At 38.4% G+C, this 17,057-nt stretch overlaps 2 protein-coding genes across 14 annotated transcripts; one reads left to right on the top strand and one right to left on the bottom strand.

Annotated features, from left to right (window-relative positions):
- The first annotated feature begins 527 nt into the window (after positions 1-527).
- LOC116248297 (probable nucleoredoxin 2) lies at positions 528-3,988 on the top strand. Of its 10 annotated transcripts, none has more exons than XM_031621010.2 (5): positions 528-685; positions 814-998; positions 1,269-1,356; positions 2,524-2,570; positions 2,665-3,988. In XM_031621010.2, exons 1-5 carry the CDS (start codon positions 601-603, stop codon positions 3,778-3,780), a joined length of 1,521 nt encoding a protein of 506 aa, XP_031476870.1. In that variant the 5' UTR covers positions 528-600; the 3' UTR covers positions 3,781-3,988. The 10 variants fall into 10 exon arrangements, 8 of the variants coding, with proteins under 8 accessions (XP_031476870.1, XP_031476869.1, XP_031476871.1 ...); XM_031621009.2 differs by having other exon boundaries at positions 2,524-2,576; XM_031621014.2 differs by lacking the exon at positions 528-685 and adding an exon at positions 1,117-1,197 and having other exon boundaries at positions 855-998; positions 1,295-1,356; positions 2,524-2,576.
- Positions 3,989-11,631: 7,643 nt separating this feature from the next.
- LOC116248361 (G2/mitotic-specific cyclin-2-like) lies at positions 11,632-14,411 on the bottom strand. Of its 4 annotated transcripts, none has more exons than XM_031621108.2 (11): positions 14,258-14,411; positions 14,012-14,111; positions 13,863-13,901; positions 13,726-13,768; positions 13,409-13,618; positions 13,164-13,313; positions 12,973-13,062; positions 12,657-12,878; positions 12,481-12,579; positions 12,219-12,397; positions 11,632-12,031 (listed from the first exon to the last, which is right to left on the bottom strand). In XM_031621108.2, exons 1-11 carry the CDS (start codon positions 14,310-14,312, stop codon positions 11,887-11,889), a joined length of 1,332 nt encoding a protein of 443 aa, XP_031476968.1. In that variant the 5' UTR covers positions 14,313-14,411; the 3' UTR covers positions 11,632-11,886. The 4 variants fall into 4 exon arrangements, with proteins under 4 accessions (XP_031476968.1, XP_031476969.1, XP_031476971.1 ...); XM_031621109.2 differs by having other exon boundaries at positions 13,170-13,313; XM_031621111.2 differs by having other exon boundaries at positions 13,164-13,304.
- Between the last annotated feature and the right edge of the window lie 2,646 nt (positions 14,412-17,057).

Raw genomic sequence — 17,057 nt, 5'->3', positions numbered from 1 at the left:
TCAAAGATCCACCAATTCTCTTATTCCCCTTTGATATCAGACTCACTTAAGTACTTCAGCTAAGCTCCATTATCATCTTTTTGGTAGTAGAAAAAGTTGATGCTTAAGAATTCAAAATAAACACTCTTCCAGTAGACCAGCATGTATTCCTCCTATAAGATGCTTTTCACACACAAAAACTTTAGTTTCTCATATCTCTTTATGTATTTTTTTTTTTTTGTATATTTCAATCAATCATTGCCAATTTTTTGAAAACAAAGAAAAGTACTGGAGTCATCCAGATAATACAACCAGAGAAGAGTCCCCTCCGGGGAAGACGAGGGAAGGGGGGACGCGGGCAGCTGGTTCGAGGTGCACGTGTCCGCCGGAGCAGAAACCCAACGACAGCGACGGCCGGAAAGCGACCGGCACCACGCGTCCTCCATCGCCGGAGGGAAGAAAGTGAGGGGGGACCCGCCTCGCCATAAATCGCGGTGGGGTCCTTCTCCCCTCCGCAGCGGGACACGTTGCCGTGGCACAGAGGGTTAGGCATCGGAATTTCCAGTCTCTAGTCGCTTTCATTCATTGCGGTGGCGACAGAAAAGAGAGAGAGGGAGGGAGATGGAGATGGGTGTGAAGCTTTCAGCTTCGTGGTTTGTTGGGCAGCGCTTCTTCTACGTGATTAAGGGCGATCTGGAAGCGATAGGTAAGAGACAGAAATCTCCCCGGAAGTTCGCTTTTAAAATTCTAATATTCCTTCTTCTGCTGCGTCCTGCTTCCTTTCCTTACTGTTAAGACTTTCCTGGTTTCTTTCTTTCTCTGCGAGAGAGGCAGATTTCACCTGGCCGGGCGTGAAGAGTGGAAAAAGAAAAGAGAAGAGAGAGATGGTGGAGGAGAAAGGACAGCAAGGTGCATGTGGAGCAGGAGGAATTGGAGGAGGACGCTGTAACTCCTGTACCGTTACCTCTCTCTTGGCAACCTCATACAGTGACTTCCTCATATCTCCCCATGGAACTCAGGTCCTCTCTCTCTCTCTCTCTTCCTCTTTCTCTCTCAAGAAGATGGTCTGTCTTCTGTTCTCTTCACTTTTCGTTTCTTGTTCAGGACATCAAACTTTTTCTTTTCTACAACGTACAGCCCACTAAGCAAAAACTGTGTCTGTAATGGAAAATATAAGCGCATTTGCAACCGATTCTCACACCCCATAACCATAAGCCTGTATGTCTCCCGGCATAACTTACGTTTATATCTTTTTGTTGATGGTGCTGATATTGAGTATTCATATACAGAAAGCCATGCTCTTAAACACATGCAGGTTTCTTGCGATTCTTCAAATTAAAGTCGATGGAGTTTTCAAGCAGTACCATAAAATCCATGGTGAGCGGAAATTAATATATCTCCATAGCTCAAAAGTTTTAGAAAAGGACGGGTGTGTATGCACACACACACACACATATATAGTGGAGTCTTCCATATATCTCTAGACCATTCTCTGCTGATCGTCTGCAAACTTTGTACTGTGTGTCCTAAACATTAATAACAGCAGTACGCAGGTACATCGTGTAATTGTTTGCATTCATAAAGAAGGAAGCATATGCGTACATTTATAAAGTATTTGAGAGTACCATACTGAAGAAAGGAAAACATTCTCACTGCAGGTAAAAAAGTTATTTCATGCCTCAAATTCTCTATCCACAAAGTACCCAGGAATTTCTGTGAAATATATTCCACATGCTTGCAAAGACAAAAGGGCGCCAGTGAGGGAGAGAAAGGATCTGATAGCGGTTTTGGAAGAACGATTGCTTGCACTTAATAGATAAAATGTTACTGTAAAAGAGATGAACAAAGGACCATCTTGTTGTTCTTAAGAACGGAAGGAAAACATTCTCACAAGACTCTCAGGTAAAAAGCTCGTTTCATGTCTCAAATTTCGTGTTCACAAAACACGCAGAAAATTTTGAATCATTAGTTGCACTAAGAGGGAAAAACTTGTGGTATATCAGAAAGACACAAACAATCAAGTTGGAATTCTTAGAACAAAATTGTTGGTGCAGTTTAAAGTTTACAGTAAACAACACCTTAAAACCCTAGTAGTGACAATGAATAATGATTTTAGAGGCCGCGAACCATAGAGTTTAAGATCATCTATTTTGGCCTGTAATAAACGAGAGATCTGAGGTCTTAACATGACTCTACTCGAGCAGCTAACTTTCTGTTGCTTGGTCAGATATTATTTGGCCTTATGTTGAACCCACTCCAGGACGACATCACGTGCAGGATGTAACTCCTGCAAAAATTCATATCCCTTCCATACTCCTTTGTAAACTTTTACGTGGTCCTTTCTTCTACATGATCATAACCATCAGGCTGTCATATATTGACCATACTTGGTTAATGGCCTTGAATGCATATATATATATATATATATATATATATATATATATATATATATATATATATATATCGATGTCACAGACTCACATTTAAAGTTCATATACATTGATATTATTCACTTGCTTGAAAAAAGTAATTCTATACTGACAGATCAGGGTCCCAGAGTCAAATGGGACGCAAAAGCAAAGAAGAAAAAGGTGAAAGTAAGACTGTTAAACTGCTTTTAATACGGATAGCGAGTCACTGCTTTCGAATGGAGAAGTGATAAATCGTATCCTGTTCTCTATCCAGGTAAAAGTAGAAGAATTGAAAGGACACATACTGGGCCTTTACTTCTCTGCAAACTGGAATTCTGCATCCCAAAAGTTCACTCCAGTCTTAGCTTCTCTCTATGGCAAGCTTAAGGAACAAGGTGCCTTGTTCGAGATCGTCTTCATCTCCTTTGACGAGAACGCGGCTTCATTCGACGAGTACCGAGCTTCAATGCCTTGGCTTGCTGTACCATTCTCGGATTTGGAGTCGAGAAAGATGCTGAGCGGGATGTTTCAGATCGAAGGGATTCCCTCTTTGATTTTCCTCGACGCTGAGATGAAGACAACGCAGGCGGAAGGCGTGGATCTCGTGTACAAGTACGGCGTTGACGCCTTTCCATTCACTACGAAGCGAGTGGAATATCTAAGGAAAGAAGATGAGGAAAAGAGATCAAAGCAGACCATCGTCTCCCTCCTGTCAAATCCTTCAACAGGAAGAGACTTCTTGCGCTCCCACTCATCTGTGAAGCAGGTGCCGGTAACTTCTCTGGTGGGGAAGACTGTGGCACTCTACTTCTCGGCTCAATGGTGCTCGCCAGGCTTTAAATTCACGCCAAGATTGATTTCTGTCTACAATAAGATCAAACGAGCGATGGGTACCAAAGATCAGTTCGAAGTAGTCTTCGTTTCTAGTGACAGAGACGAAGCAACATTCGAGTTATATTATGAGGTCATGCCATGGCTGGCTGTGCCCTTCAATGATGAGAAAACGAGATCTCTGGTCAGATACTTTGACGTAAGAAGAATTCCTTGTCTGATTATTATTGGACCAGATGGCAAGAGCGTGACCGGAGAGGGTAGAAGCCTCATCAACCTGTACATGGAGAATGCTTATCCGTTTACTCAAGACCATGTCAGGTCACTAGAGAAACGAATGGATGAGGAAGCTAAGAGCTTCCCCAAGTTCCGGCTGCATTCCGGTCATCATCATCCGCTCCGGCTGGTTTCTGCTTCGTCTGGAGGTGGCCCGTTCATATGCTGTGAGTGTGATGAGCAGGGCTCGGTATGGGCGTACCAATGCATAACATGTGGATATGAAGTGCACCCAAGATGTGTTACAGAGAAAAATTGGGCAAAACTTGGGGGAGATGACTGATGTTAGGATCATGTGGGGATGGCCCCGTTCCTGTGGTCTGTTGTGTGTTTTCTTCTTCAACTTGGTGGTGCTTTTGTTGACAGAAACATCATATCATATCTTTCTTTTCAGTGGTAGTTTGGAGTTTTGGAATGCTTTAATGGCTAATGCTCTGGTTCCTGCTGAAATGATTCAGGCTCTTTTAGTCTCATGGAGGCTTCATTGTTTCTTGTCGTCTTCCTTTTTTTTTTTGTCCATTTCTTCTTGATAACTTGACGACGACGAACATACAGCTGCAAGCACTGCAAGTTTAAAGTACAAGAAGGGGAAAAGCTTTTGTATTTATATACATTTTCCCCTTGCAGTTAGCTATTTCTTTTGGAGAATCCATGTCCACCTTTTACTTTAGGATGAGTTAATTGGCTGAGTTAGTAATTTTCTATTAAGAGGGTTGAACCATACTTTAAAAATTTTCACAGAAATCAAAGTAAAATTTTTCAATATCTTGATATAGTGAAATTTAAAAAAACTACATGTATTTTTTTTTTTTTGAAATTTTGAAGGGAGACAGGCCGCTGCCACGCTAAGTAGACCTACCACCCTCCAAAAAAAAAAATGAAATGATCCTTTTACGACACAAAAAAACAAAAAAACTTTTGAAATGAAAACTAACCAACCACCTATACGGCAACCTATTGAAAGAGTTTTACTTTTAAGAGTTTTACTTTTGATTAATAAAAAAAATGATGCAGGAAATATCAAATAAATTTAGGAAAGAATTACATGTATGGATACCACCATGAGAAAAAAGTTGTTTGTTGTGAAAACTAATTTTTGGAAAAAATTGGGTTTTTGATATTTATAGAAACTAGTTTGTTTGTGTTGGGTTATATATACAAAAATGCAATTTTTGGTGAATGTTTTAGGGTTTTGAAATCGAAGTTTGTCAGTCTTTTAATGTCACTCATATGCTTCGGAAAGGTTGTTTTGCCTCCAAAACGATGCTTTGTGCTCAAAATAAAGTTTTGGAATACTTTCAGCTAAACAGTGGGAATAGTAACTCACTAGATAGCTTATACTTTATTTCCGCCAAAGCTTAGGCCCTTAACTTTTGAGAGTAATTCTTAAATACCAAAGGATGGAGGAGGAAGTAGCAGGTACTATATATCTCTCCCACATTGGTGAGACTCTTGATGCTTAATGAATATGTTCAGAATGAATCTTCTCAGCCCATTGCCACAACTTTGTGGACTAGTCTCTTACTACGAGTGGCGAAGCGAGGATTTTTTTTTTTGCTAAGAGACGCTTGTGGGCAAAGTCCACTTGTGGCGTCGACATTCAATGTGATTTTTGAATCATACTGTATGACAATAAGCCATTTGGATAAATTTTTCATGGGCTGATGAAGGTTTCCATGGGCCTGACCCCACCTCTGAAAATTTCTTTTTAAAAATTTACACATAAATTTTAAAAGTATTTATGTATCTTATACAAAAATTTTAAAAAATGGTATTTCAGTTCCGGTCAAAAAATTTTGAAACTATAATTTAGCCCCTTCCATGAAAAATTACTAGCTAAGTGTATTTTTGCCACTTCCCACCACTACTATCCTTTCATGAAAGATGACTTGTCAAAGCAAGGCTTGCTTCTGCAGCACACCATTGTATTGTTCATTTAGAGAGAGAGAGAGAGAGAGGGGGGGGGGTCAAACATGAGATTTTAGGTAGAATGACACCTTGGTACTTCAAAAGTAGACAAATAGCATTTTGGTTGGTCGCAGAAAAGTGATAACAGGTTTTTCGAATGGCTTTGACCTATCCATGATGCCAATTTGGCACCCGAAGCCACCCCCGCACTTTTTCTCCTCGGCCACATGGCCCATGGTTGTGCGAGCATTGAGTGTAAGAATAGTATACCTTCAATCCGATGCTGCACCCTACTTCATCAAATTTAAGAAAATAACGCTCACAAGAATTAAACTGATGACCAAATACTCACCGGCCGGTTAATATTCATCGGCCGGTTATCGGCCGCTCCTTTTCCGACCGCTCCCTTTCCATTAGTATGCCTCTTAAGGCTAACTTATCATTTGTGGCCATAAGCTGCCAATAACAGAAGGGTTAAACAGTCTACCGAGATTAATGTATGCTTGCATCTGCCTTATAAGATGTTGCACAAGAGAATCCAGAAAGGAAAGTTCTAGTCAACTACAAGTGAGGAATGGATTCAAATATTTCCATAAATGGGGCTTTCCTGTCATCAACATGGCGACAAAAAAAAAAAAAAGGTTCTGGAAAAAGTGGTGTTCTGAACAGTGTCAGGCCAATTATTGAATTTAAATATATTTCGAGATAAGGCAATCTTGAAAAGCAGATAAGAAAAAATAATAATAATAATAAACAATGTTGACTCAGTGAATCGTCACACCAGGCAAGATCAGCTGAATGGATTGTCGTTTATTTGGCAAAAAAAAAAAAAAACTTATATAAAAAGGACACAACGCATATTAAAATAATAAAAATTTTAAATACATATGAAAAGACAATAATTGGAGAGAAATTGTCTCAGCGAGCATAATTCAACGAATACAATGAGATTATGTCAATGGTTAGATTGGTAATTGGTAAATATCGGGCCGCGAAGGCAAGAGACCAAAAAAAAAAAAAACCTCTTAGATTGTGTTAAAAGAATATTTTAAATAGAACGTGAACATCTTAATGTATATAAACAGTAGACTACTATTAAATAATGTTTTAAATCAAGCTATTTTTTGTAAAATGTTTGCTTTTTTTTTATTATAATATTTTTGACTTTATATGAGCCGTTCACTTTTTTACTATTAAAGAAAACATTATTCAAGTAAAAAAGTGATTACCTCAATACATGTTTCTCACCAAAGTAACTTTCATGGTTACATCTATAAGAGTTAGATTGTAAAAAAAAAATCAATATTTAATTTTAATTGGGTTGGTTTTTGACTCTCACTCAAATGGTCAATCAATTTCTCAATAAATATATATATATATATATATATATAGGAAAATTGAATGCAGCTAACTACCTCTATAGTTGAATGGTTTTTAAGATTTTGTATCACTAAAACTGTCGCAAAATATTCACTTTATCTTGAAAAGCATGCATGGCCAAGCAACTGCAAGTTGCCAATGCACCTTTGGGACTGTTTTTTAACCAAATTAAATAAAAAGAAAGACTATATATTCGATATATATATATATATATATATATATATATATATATATATATCATAAAATTAAATAAAAGGAAAGATTCTATATTTAAATATAGACTGGGATCTCTATTCATCAAGTAAGTTCAATATATATTGAGTGTGACAATTAATTGCCTAGATTTTCAACCAATTATTGTTTGTTTGTATTATTCATAATCCATAGTACTATAGATTCATTGGAACATCTCCTTGGTAGAGAGAGAGTGTGTGTGTCTGTGTGAGTTCCTCAATGTATCACTCATCCACTTTTCCCTTCCATTATGGATCTCTCTCACATGCCATGTAGTGCTAAAATGAAATATGGATTCAAGTAGTTTCCTTGGCACATCTCACTTCACTTCTCTTTGTTCTTTTTTTTTAAAAAAAAAAATTACTTGAATGAAATCACCCTCAACTAAAGACTTCATCGTTATCCCCAAGGGCGTTGGTCCAATGGGATTGAATAGCGCTGGTAGGCGACCAGACTTCACTTTGATTCCTCGAGGGCCAACTCTCTTTGTTGCAAACGAGGGGCCATCGACACGTAAGTTGAAGTATGGTAGGGGTGGCATCTCAAAACACGATGTAGGCCATGTACCTTGGAGAATGAGGGGTTGGCCGGGAGCTTCGGCCTTTTTCGGGTAGTGGGTCAAACCCTACTCACCCGCAACTAAAGACTTCATCGTTACTCTAAAGAGTTAAAACCCAACACATAATTCTCCTATACCCAATAGGCCTGACACATGTCAACTTAAGGCACGGATGTGATGAAATACCCCGCCTGCTCATCTGAAACTTACAGAACAAGTACCTTTAAGATTTGAACCAGCGACTAACCACTTATGGAAGACTAATCCAACCAAACGGGTCAAACCCCTAGATCACATTTTACTTCACATTAAAGTTTTGAGTTCTCAATGAGCTCGTATGAAAAATCCTAGAAGAAGGAATTCTATGAAATTAACCTAAAAAAGCAGTTGCTCATGGTGAATTTGAGAAAACGAAAGGAAAGACAAAGACAATGAAGCGTTCTTGGTCGTTAGCCATCTTTATGTGTGGTGTCTCTTATTAGAAGCCGTGGCAATTTCTTGGAGCTACTTCTTTGTCATTTCTTCTTTTACCTTTTTCTAGAAAAAGTGACAAAGTTACTAACCCTTTCTTTTTGGTTGGTAGCTTTCTACCTGGCCAAGGCTCCACAAAGCTAGATTCGGGCGCACCCGGAGCTTGTCTGTTTAGTTATCAGGTTTGACCTAACCGTCAATTTTATGTCTGTTTGGTACCCAGCTCAATGTCCACCATTGAAGACTATCAGTGCTTTTTTTTTTTTTTCTAATTTCTCATAAACCCGTGGTGATAGACGACGGTAGGGATGATTGACTTCTCGCTAAAGAAGATGAAGAGAGAGAGAAAAGGAAATAAAAAATGAAAAATATGGAGAGACGGGGTTTATAGGTGTGTCTCATGCCAAGCGAGACCCCCCGGGATCTCCAACCCAGGCCGGCCCGACCTTGCTAGTTTTTTCTTTCTTAACGGGCTGGTCCGTAGGTCAAATAGCCGGCCCAAGTCTGACCCATTATAGGTTGGCTAACCTCAAAGCTAGGTTTTCAATTGTAAGCGAAAAAAAAAGAAACAACAACAAGAATTTAGATAGTTCAAGTTCAGGCCTTACCAGACCTCATATAATTGGATTAGAATTTAGTTTTGGACCGAAACCCTAATTCTTAGGGTAAAATTCTGATACGAGTAGCATAAGATCTTACACTCCTGTATAATCGGGTAGAATCTTTGTCAAGTCTCAATCAAACATCATACTCAACACCCAATCCAAATCTGGTTAATAACAGACCTAAATTTCTCACAAAATCCTACAAGTCAATATATACCAAATTCTTTTGATGAGCAACAAGAGTATTTCATCGTACTGCCCAATAAAAGTGACGAATCCCCTACGCTCCCCCCTCCACCTTCTCCCCAAGAGTACTGAGCCTGCTTTTGGCACCTGAGGGTGAGAATCTATGCTCCGTTCATTCTCATCCCTAGAAATGGCACTGAGTTCTGCAATATGCACATATGGACTCTTGTGACGAAGCCAGAAAAATTCGCTGGAGGGGCACACGTTTAAAAAACATTTATATCTGGAAGGGTGTATGTCTAAAAACATTTGAAGAGCTGGTGTGGGCAACTGCCCACCCCGGCCCACATGTGGCTCTTTCTGAAACTCAACTGTGGCCAAGGAGAACGGTTGTTTTGAAGCTCAATCATGGCTGTCTAACTCTTTGGCAATGTGATTGGATCTTATAAAGGTGCTTTTCTAGAGCACTCCATGCTCACGTCCTGGGGAGGCTTGTCTACTCGATGCAGTTGAGCATTCATGGAGGCCACAGCTTTTCTTGCAAAGAGACAACTGACTTCAACATTGGGTCGTGACTAGGCAATATGAAGTTGGCTTCATCAATGGGGCAAGAAGCTGGGCAAGACATGTTGCAGTTCCCCATTTGGGAAGAGTCACTTGTAATCAAAATGCACAACCAAAGGCATCCTGAATTATTGGTGCATGTGTCTAGGACACCCGTCGTGTGTGCACAAAAAATGTGTCGGGATTGCCACACACGTCATGTGCACAAAAAAATGTGCCGGTATTGCCTCCTAGGACACATGTCGTATGCATGGAAATGCGTGCTAGAATTGCCCTTCTAATGTAATTGGTCATTTCCTAACCCTAAAAAAGAAACAAACGTGTTTGGAAGTGATCATAGATTTGTCATTAATTTTGTTTGATTCATGTGTGGACACTACTTGTGACAATCAGATCCACTCTCCGTTCGCCAGACCTAAAAAAGCGAACAATTATTTATTTAATAACTATTTTTATAAGTTTTTGAATATCTCTCTCAATCTTCAATGTGAGACTAAAATTTTGAGGTGTTACAATCCATCCCCTTAAGACACACATCCGCGTGTGTGGGACCCTAGGTTCGAGTGTTGAACTGGCTTTGATACCATTATAACAATTAGACCCACTCCTGGGCTCGAGGCTCTGATTCGGTAAATCCTAACAGTTTTAGCTCCAATCTCAAAAATGCTAGGAACAATGACAACTATCTATTTAATAACCCTCTTTATAAACCTTTATAAATCTCTCACAATCTTAAATATGATACTAAATTTTTAGGGTTTTACACTACTGAGTTTGATTTGGGCATTGGCTTGCCGAAGCAAGCATAGGACCCGGGGCCAAGGGTGCTAGTCTCTCGGCCAGTATGCAGTTTTCTTGAGTAAAAAAATGAAGAAAAAACAGAGATCTCTAGTGATATGTGACAAAGTTGGATTATTGGAGTGCCATATACTGCCAAGTTGGATATTAAATTACTTGGTTTTGAAGTATTTGGAAGATCCTTTCTATGTATTAAAAAATGGTACAACCAATCTGTTTTTTGATTCAATAAAATGGAAGTCCAAAGAAGTGAACATGGCCATTCATTATCGTCTTCCATGTCACCGATCACATTGCAGCATTTTGTTGGATCCAATCATCGAATATGATCAGACTCCGAGTAATCAAATATTTATAATCTAATCCACATTATATTTCCAGACCATTTGACGTTCATGAAATTTAAGGAGGATGAGTGTATTCATTAGAACAAGCACCCCCTCCTCGTCATTATTGTCATAAAGAATAAGCAGCTTGAGTGTCTTCCTGTACGTAAAATATACATGATCACAACAGACTACTCTTTCTGTTTTTGTAAAATTACGAAAGAAGGAAAAAAAGACTCACATAGAACTTGCAGAGGTTTAAATCGTATTCTTCAAGAAGAAAACTAACCCTTTTTCCCGAGAAAAACTCGTTTTATACTTCAAAATTAGGTTAGTGGTATAAAACTGTAAAAAGACCCATCTTTTTGAAAAAAATGACAAAACGAAAAAATTCCAAAAAAGACGATGAAAACACATTTTTTCACATTTTTAGTTGTTTTTTGGCATTTTCTATTAGTTCATTTTTTATTTTCACATTTTTTGCATTTTATTTTATGGAGTTTCTTTCTAAGCTTTTTAAAATATGGCCGAAAATTTCGCAAGATTTTAGCGAAAAAAACAACTTTGCCGCATTATATGCAACAGGATATCCAGGTTTGAACTGAAAATAATTTGTTCATGTCAAGTGTACAGGATATCCAGGTGCAGATTAGCAAAAGCTATTAAGTAATATATACTTATTATTGGAGATAACAGATTAGCAAAACCTATTAAGTAATATATACATATTATTGGAGATAATGTTATCGTGGTACTTTTCCTTCTTTTGATGTTTTGAAACGTAATTTTAATTTTTAACATATTTTGTGTATAAATTTTAGTAGGAAACTCATAATTTTACAACTTTTACATGTTTTTATTTTCTGTAATCTCGAAGAATCTTCAAGAAAACAGCTTTGCTGATAAATACATGAGAAGAAAATAACCTGGAGAAGTAATGCTCTTGAATGACATTTTGGCAAATATCCTTCAACTTCTTTTTGTTAACAGATCTTTCCTTCTCATGTATGAAATTCATAAAACAAATTACAATTTCACGATGTAAGGGAAAACTGGAAAAGCGAGGTTTTCATTGACAACGTTCTTCTTGTCTTGCATAACTATTGAGGTAAGTCACATATAAGTCATATTCATTCAATTCTATCTCTAGTTTTACAGAAAGCACAACTATTGAGTTACACATAAGTCTGGACAACTAGAAATGACTGGGTAAACCACTGAACATGGAAAACTGAAAATCTATGCATGCTTGTCTACCATAAAGCAGGAAAAGAAAAGCAGTATTAATGTCTTTGAATGCTGCTGCAACTTCTATTGCACAAGACGTGGAGCAACTTCCTCATCTGTGATAAAGTTTGTCACGAACACTGATCTAGAAGGAAAAATGCTGGTGCAGTTGTTGCAGAGAAATCAAACCGAAGAGTATTATACTTCCTGTATACGCCAGTTAGCTTCCCCGAACCAGCCTTCTTATGCAGGTGAACCAATATTCTAGCACATTCTCTGGTTCAGAAGAAAATCAAATAGGGATTAAGTATCACACTAAATCTTGTCATTGGGTATGTGAGTTATCACGTGTTATTCGAAAACATGCGGCACACTCACACATCTCCAGCAGCACCATGGTTGCTCTGAACACCATGAGCTGTCATGGAGCATATGGTAGTCGACATAATTTGAAAAAACTCACAGTATGTCATCTTCGGAGTATCGACTGTGGTGTTCAGAAGTCCTGGACCAACATTTGAATCCTTTGATCATACATTGAGCAGAGTAGACCGCTGCAGCAGCCACCATTGATGGTCTGTACTTGAGCATTCCATAGTCGACAAGAGAGAGCTCACTTAGGTAGCACGAGAGGTATTCAATCTGTGGGATGTCACATATAACGATTCAACAAGAAATCTCTTGGAACGAGTGTTTCATATTTACAATTGCAGAGTACAAACTACCTTCTTCTCAGATTGCACTGCCTTGAGGAACCTCCTCAAGAAAACATATGGGGTTGGTTCCGAGAAATTGAACTCCAATGTGTTGATTATCAGTTTCTCCTGTACCATGTTCGAGAAATGAACAGACTTATCTATTGAGGGAGTATAATTAACTAATTCACAAAGAACTCTATTACCATCCCCAGAACCTGCTCTCTGCTATATGCGTTGTCAGATATCAGAATGAAGTCGTTTATAACTGGGACCAGCACTTCCTCATACTTGCATGCCACAAGCATGGCCGTCAGACCAACCAACTGAAGATTCTTCCTCATGATCGTCCGACGTTGCAGGAATCTATCGAGAATATTCACTGTCAGGAATAAAGTCTCATCCATAAGGTTGAATCTGGAATGAACCTGCAGAAAATGGTTTCGATGACCTCCAGGCAACTCAATGGCAGATTAGTTCAGTACTAAATATTAGATTAAGAGAGACAGTCATTTGATTGACCTCGATCAGCCAGTCGACCAGAATAGCCCTCATTCTCTCATTAATGTCTGGTTGACGAGCAATGTAATTGGAGCATATGCAGCTTGAGTTCTGAAAAAAATCAAAAGAGGAATGTGTTCATGGTGTTCAGTTCTTTGTAATCTAATATGCACAGGGAACAACCAACAATTGGTCACTGGATTGCATCATACATTCACCTCTCTTTGCCTATGGAAGGCATAGATTTCTTCTACATAATCAACCACTGCCAAAGGATTCTGCGCATCTATCTGGTCAATGTTTATATCATCCTCCATCTCAACTTCATTGAGTTCATCATCATTCTGCTGTTCCTTTTCAAACTTTGCAGTAAGAGGAATAAAAATAAAAGGCCAAGTACCCTGCATCAGAGATAATACAGATTTCTGAATAAACAAACTTCAGCCGTGATGCTCACCGTTGATTCCTCATCGCTTTCTTCATCAAGTATAGCCACCGTGTACTTTATCGTATGAAAACAAGGGTCCACTTCCATGTATGATGATTCCGCATTGTTTATCTCGATGATTGGCGATTTTTGTAAACCCTGATCACAGTTGACGGCTTTCTTCTTGTCTTCTGGTCCTAATCGTAAAACCTTTCCCCATTCCTTCTTTTGATTGAAATCCTAGAAGGCCAAAAAATTGGTGAGAATGTATTGCATGAATCGTTACAAGAAAAATCCGCTTCTTCTTTTCCAGATATAGCTTTTGTCTCCAAAAGAAATTACTTAACCTGATCTCCACTTCGTTTATTTGCCAATAGCGCAGCTAATTGTCTAAACAGAAGAGCCAAGCAGAAAAGTTCAGTTCCAATTAAGTGAAAATCGCAAGAACACGAGCAGAAGGAGAAAGTGGATCAATAACGCCCACCTTGTGATCGGTCTGTTCGGCACTTCTCGCTTTAGATTGCTGATTTTTTTTAGTATAAAGAACATTCATCAGGAGAATGAGAAAAGAACCTGGAACCGCTAAAGAACACAGAGAAATAGAAAAAGAAAAGGCAATATATTTCTTATCACCATGGAGACCTCTGCTTGTTGTTCCCTGGAGGCAGAGGTGGTAAACCCACAAACTGTGTGACGTCTCTGAGTGCTTTCCGATCTCTGTGAGCTCCCTCCCCTACGGATTTCGAATCCCAAATCCCCACAAAAAGAAAAAGAAAGGAAAGAAACGATAACCGATCATATTTCAAACTGAAAAAATTCAAAGGTTCAAGTTAAAGAAAATAAAAGAGAATGTGGCAAGAGGGCAATTGTTCCTAGTACCTCTGGTGTTCGAGGGCTTCACCACCACCGAGCTATTCTCGTCATTCCAATCCATTTTCTGCTCCTTCTTCTGTCCAAGAGAAGCTCGTTTCTTCTGCTAAGAGTTTACCATCTTCTTCCTCTGCTCCTCTCTCCCCCTTCTCCCCGTGTGGGAAACAACATAACGGCTAGTAATCTACGGCTGCCTTTTCCCATCTAACGGCCACAGCATCATCTCCGTGCATTCAACGGTTCCGCTTTGACTTTCACATGCTACCCGAAATGCCCCTATCTTTTTAAAATATGTCCAGCAGACCTAAATAACGAAAGAGGCGGTCTTCCCGAATGTTCCACTTACGTAAATTTCCCCTTTTATTCGTCCTATGAACGGTCAATTTGTTGGGTTCAAACTGTGGGCATTTTCGTACATTTCTGTTATTTGATTTTCAAGTTACGATTGAAGAGGAAATGACCAAACAGGTTGTCTCGTAAAACTTGTTTACGGATTTACCCTTCGGTGTGTTGGAATGCGATAAAGGCCATTTGGAGCTGGGTCGAATCCAGAACTGTTGATCGTATCTGATTTGAATTCATTTAACCAGGACTCAGATTCGGATTTCAAGTTTTGAAACTGAATTAGGTCCGATTTTTTTTGTGTAATCTGATTAGATCCTTTTTGGATTTTGGATTTTGGACCACGATACGAATGAGGGATAAAAATGTCCAACTATGACTGACTGATATTAGCAACACTTGTTGATATGGTATTCAAATCCATTTGGAGTACCTTCGAATCTTCAACTTATGGAGAGTCTATATATATATTGATATATATATTGATGCTTTTCTTGTCTTACTGATATTTATTTTATTCTGTAAATCAAGACATTTATTTTGTTGTGGCATGTGCGTTACTTCATTAAAGAGTACTGGAGAAGTAGAATAATTGGTTTATTCAATTTTCATCATAAGGCTTTAGATAATTTTCTTTTTGGGTTTGGTATGAAGCTTTTCTTTGTTATCATATTTGCATTATTGTGACATTTTAGTCATTTTGGATAAGCAACACCTAGGTTCCTAAAAAGCTCCAAACCATAAGGGCTGAAAAAGAATTGAGGAGCTTCGGCTTCTTTAGGTATCTCATTTCCCTTATAAGTTGTACATATTGATCATACTTCTAACTAGTGGCGGAGCCAAAATTTTTTTGCTATGGGACACTATGTACTAGTACCTTGGGCTGTCTTGGGCTGGCGTGGGCAGCACTCACACCAGCCCCACGTTGCCTCTACTACTGCTATAAGTAGTTGAGTTTCTTTCTCATGTGTGTGGAATGCTCATAATTTTAATTTTATGGAAAGGAAAACGAAAGCTGAAGCCGGTACATGCACGAACAAACTTGAAATAAAGTAGGCAAAAACATGGAGCTATCTTTACATATTGATCATACTTTTTCAAGTCAGATTCTAAATGTATTCGTCATATATGGTCGTTTTGATCAATAATTTTGCAGATAATATCATTGCTTGAACTAAATCGATCATCAATATCAAACCTAGTGCAATTTTTTTCATTTCTATTCGACTCTGGCAAGGACGGAGCTAAGGTAGGGTCCACTTGGGCCCTGGCCCCACCTCAAAATTAAAAAAAAAATTACATGTAAATTTTAAAAAAAATTGACTTGTTCTATATAAAAATTTTGATAAATGATATTTCGGCCTTAGTCAAAATTTAGAAACTTTAATTCGGCCCATCTCATAAAAAATTTCAAGCTTCGACCCTGGACTGTCAAATGTTGGTACCATCAATATGTTTAGTGACATGTTCAAAGCTTGTGTCACATAAGACAAATCATCTCCAAATTAAGGGGAAGTTTGATATACATAGAATCATGAAATTTTAAAATCAAAATGTTCATTTTTTTGACAACTGAAATGATTAAACAAACATGATATTTGTTTTCCCGAATTAGGAAACTAAACTTAGAGTTTTGATTTCATTCCAGTTTGATAGGAAATTATTATTCTGAAATTTTCATTCCTGAAACAAAATTTCAAACCATCAAATGCCCTTTAAGTGAATCCCAATCTTCCCTGACGCAAAACCGCCAGCGTCAATGATGATATTTTCATTGATTCCCCTCAATAAAAGTGGTAGCTTGGACATCCTTTTCTCTAGCTTTGGTGATTGGCAGTTGGCCAATTTCATGTGGATTCCTGATAAGAACATGAGACAAGTAACACATGAGATAGAAAGATCCTTGTGATGATCACCAAGTTTGGGAAGCCAGAGTTTCCATGAAACACTAGAACACTGGTAACTGTACTTGAGCAAGCGAACAGCCATGGCAATTAATGGCCTTCATGAACCATGTGTTGTCCTGGTCGGCACATCGTTTTCAAACCGCCCAAATGACACCAGCCTTGTTGTGTCTCCTCTCAACTTGTTCAGATATCGATCGTCTTTAATCTATCTCTTCCACATCTATCGATCGTCTTTAATCTATCTCTTGTTTGTTTTCCTGTTCATGTTCAAGTATGTGATGCTATTTTGTTTCTAACTATGGAGCCTACTTTTATACAAGCTTTAGGCCTCTGATTTGATGGATCTCAACCCGCCTCCTAATAGTTTTAGTTTAAGTAAAAAAATATAAAGAACCAAAACAACCAACCATTGACAATCTTATTTATAAATCATATCAAATTTTTCACAATCTTATATACAAGATTAAACTTTACAAAATATGTCATTACAATCCATCACTCTTATGGCACACTTGTGCACACGTGTAAGACCCCCAAGACTTATTGGTTCGACCAATTGA

The sequence above is a fragment of the Nymphaea colorata genome, chromosome 2 (genome assembly GCF_008831285.2).
Source record: "Nymphaea colorata isolate Beijing-Zhang1983 chromosome 2, ASM883128v2, whole genome shotgun sequence".
Classification (NCBI taxonomy): Eukaryota; Viridiplantae; Streptophyta; class Magnoliopsida; order Nymphaeales; family Nymphaeaceae; genus Nymphaea; species Nymphaea colorata.
This window is presented reverse-complemented; position numbering and strand designations above follow the sequence as displayed.